Source organism: Cystoisospora suis, assembly GCF_002600585.1.
Source record: "Cystoisospora suis strain Wien I chromosome Unknown contig_6915, whole genome shotgun sequence".
In the NCBI taxonomy this organism is placed as follows: Eukaryota; Apicomplexa; class Conoidasida; order Eucoccidiorida; family Sarcocystidae; genus Cystoisospora; species Cystoisospora suis.
The window spans coordinates 1-3,060 of NW_027159702.1; the positions used below are offsets into that span (position 1 = coordinate 1).

General features: G+C 50.0%; 1 protein-coding gene across 1 annotated transcript; it reads right to left on the reverse strand.

Annotated features, from left to right (window-relative positions):
• Positions 1 to 78: 78 nt before the first annotated feature.
• Positions 79 to 3,055, reverse strand: CSUI_010209 (uncharacterized protein; the record flags this gene model as incomplete). Its single annotated transcript, XM_068070314.1, has 4 exons — positions 2,796 to 3,055; positions 2,658 to 2,709; positions 1,415 to 1,483; positions 79 to 420 (listed from the first exon to the last, which is right to left on the reverse strand). A coding segment is annotated over exon 4 (111 nt), but the record flags the coding sequence as incomplete, so codon positions are not given.
• Between the last annotated feature and the right edge of the window lie 5 nt (positions 3,056 to 3,060).

Sequence of the window (3,060 nt, forward strand, 5' to 3'; positions counted from 1 at the left end):
ACATCCGCAATTCGGATGTCTCGGTGCTCGGGTCCTAGCTGTCGAGACATCCGAATTGCGGATGTGAAGGTAAAAAGTTCGCAGCTGTTTCCCTCGGCTTGAACAAGCGAAACACGAATGTACACTAGGAATCCGGTGCTTCAGTTCTACGGGATATCTGTGAGAACTATTAGGGGATACAAGGGCCATGGCCGACCACAAGCACTCAGGCTTGGGCCGGTGCGGTGGACTATGAAGTAGCTAAGAGCGCACCACGACTTGAGCTCACCATGTTTCTGATCCCACTGACACAGTCGATGACACGTGGCGTTACGGCCAGCTTTCTCTTGCGACCACCATCCCGAATATCTGTCAATCTTTGTTCCGCACTTCACTTCCCTCCCCTTCTGGTGATTCCTCAAACTGAAGTCTTGAACGGAACTGAGCAGCCAAACAAAAGGCAACAGCGGAAAAAAAGGCTTGGAAAACGGGGAAGACGAGCACAACGGATGAAAGAGCAATGCGGGACGGCTTGCTTTGAATAACCAGGGCAGAAGCTTTGGAGTTCATGGCTTTTGAGACCGGAGCCAATCGACAGCTTTCTCCTGCCTTAGCTAACGCATGCGTGCTTCACGCTCTGTCATCGCCTCCGCTGCTCGTGCTCTCCATTCGTCTCTTACAGTCCACCGGTTCATGGCCCGGTGCCCCGAGACCCACCTATCGGATTTGCTGGGGAGGAACAACGTGGCCGGAAGGATTCGGACCGTAGGTCTCCTGCTCGTTCTCATATACGAAAGGGCGCTTCCAGAAGACAACTTTCCTGACCTGGAGGCACAGAAGGCCGTACAAGATGTTGCGTGCACTGCATGTGAAGATGCCGTGTGGATCATTAGTATAGACGGCGCAGCAGGCGCTGAAGGCCTCGGAAGGGCAGCGAGTGGACGGTTCCGACATAGGGACTATACGTGCCTTCTCGTGGGTTCAATGAGTAACGTGACTCCAAGCGGTCTAGTTTGTCACCTGGCGACAGCAGACGCGAGTCCTGGTAAGTAATGGCGAAGGTGACCTTAGTTTGGTTTGGCTTTGCTACCAAGTCTCCCAAACTCGAGACCCACATGGCAATGCGACAAATGTCAGAACCTTCCTCCCTCCGAAATCCTGGTTCGAGGCTTGAAGTAGTTCCCGGGTAAATACGCCATGACACACTGACTTTTCATATACGAACCACTGTCTGCGCAGGCTGTCTGTTTTCGATATCTTGTCAGGTCTTTGGGAAATTTTGAAAAAGGCATAGCACTGCTGCGAAGCCACACACCAGGAGGCAGAAGCCAGTTAATCCATTTGTGACAGACGGCTCCACCTCGGGCTGGAGCTGTGCAGACTCTATATTGTGGAGGCCTATCAATACAGAACAACTCTGAGAGGCTTTATATACCTGTGCGAGAACTTCGTCGGGCAGTCGATGCTTTTGATTTCCTGGCCGATCCTCAGGGTCGATGCTGTGCTGTACGTACGCCAGGGGGAAACAGCCGAAGTATGTTTGCAACAAATAGACCACGGTACACATAGAGATACCGTTACAGGGAGAAAATCAGACGAGGGTTTTTGGACGCGCGTCGGTGAGAGTAAGGGCTGCGAGCGTGTGCCACCCTTGCTTCGGGCGCCGGATCGATACCGCACTTACACCGGGGACGCCGTAGAACGAGGAAGGAAAAGAGAAATGAGAGAGAAGGAAGAACTGAAGAAAAGACCTCCCTAGAAATCAGCTCTCGTCTGCTCAGTTCCCTCGCAGCACGCCTTTCTTCCCAAGCGGGGCAGAGTGTCACTAGTAGAAGTGCGTATCTAGGAGCGAAAGGTGAGCTATCAACATGATCAGCGGAAAGCTAATGACCACAATCTGAAAGAACCACGTTAACGCTGGGGAAACCCTGGGCACAAACAACGTCGAAAGAGACTCTGCACGCGATTATTCCCAGCCTTGCGTCTGAGTGGATCCTTCTGACTGGATAATACTAAAGAAGACAGAGGCGTTTCACATGTACGTATAGAAGCATACTTGTATACATATACATACATGCAGATGAGTAATACTCGATAGGAAGGTGTATACGACCACAAGGGAGCTTTCCCACCCCTAAAGCAACTTCTGGCGTATCTGCCACAGTACACTGACATCGTAACCACCCCAGTAGCTTGTAGACTCTCAGGTGTGCAACACGGAATCCATTAGGGATGGTCTGGATCTTCGTTCAGAAAGAATTTCTCAGTTCTGTATCCTCGTAAGACAGGATTTTCTACTTATCCCAGCGCTAGTGAGTTTGATACTCTACCACCTAGTACGATCTTACTTCTAAGCTGCGTGCCCCTCTTTCAACATTATGGAGAGGAAGGAGAGAACCTCTCACCAGCTACAACTCCTCCAAAAGAAATGCTCTTCTGTATTAGCACCATTTCCATACTGTCTCGGGTGCGGACTCGACCATTCATAGGATGGGCACAGCTGCATGCGCATTCCATATTGTACATACGTGCCACCACAGAGGACGGGTCTTTCCTTGTCCTGGTACCCTGGAACGTTATTGAATAAAAGACAACGGAAGCTTTGCACTATTTTCTATAAGGTACACAATGCCATACAGCCCAACTACCTCCGTATACGAGAATCACTGGGAACTCACCTCAGTCACGAGACGAACTGTCGCACCTGGATAATTGGCTGTAATGAGATACCTGTTCTCCGCAGAAAAAAACAAAGGCAACCAGAGACGGAAAGATGCAGAGACTATTGACTCCATGAAGATTTCTCCTCAACTCACTCCTGTAAGATGAAGTTGAGAGAAAGAGAGAAAAAGGATCTCCAGGTTGCACTGTCGGTTTTATGAAACGGGACGTAGCGAACCTCTACTCTCCACAAGCAAGCATTTGATGGAGAAGAGAGAGAAATCGAGACAGACAGACAGATAGAACAACTAAGATCGAGAGAGACTGTTTCCTTGTTTCCTTTTTGCTTCGCTGAAATCGATGTCAGAAATCGTCCTCGCACTAGGTCCTAGCGCACTTTGTGGACGTCAGCTTCAGAAA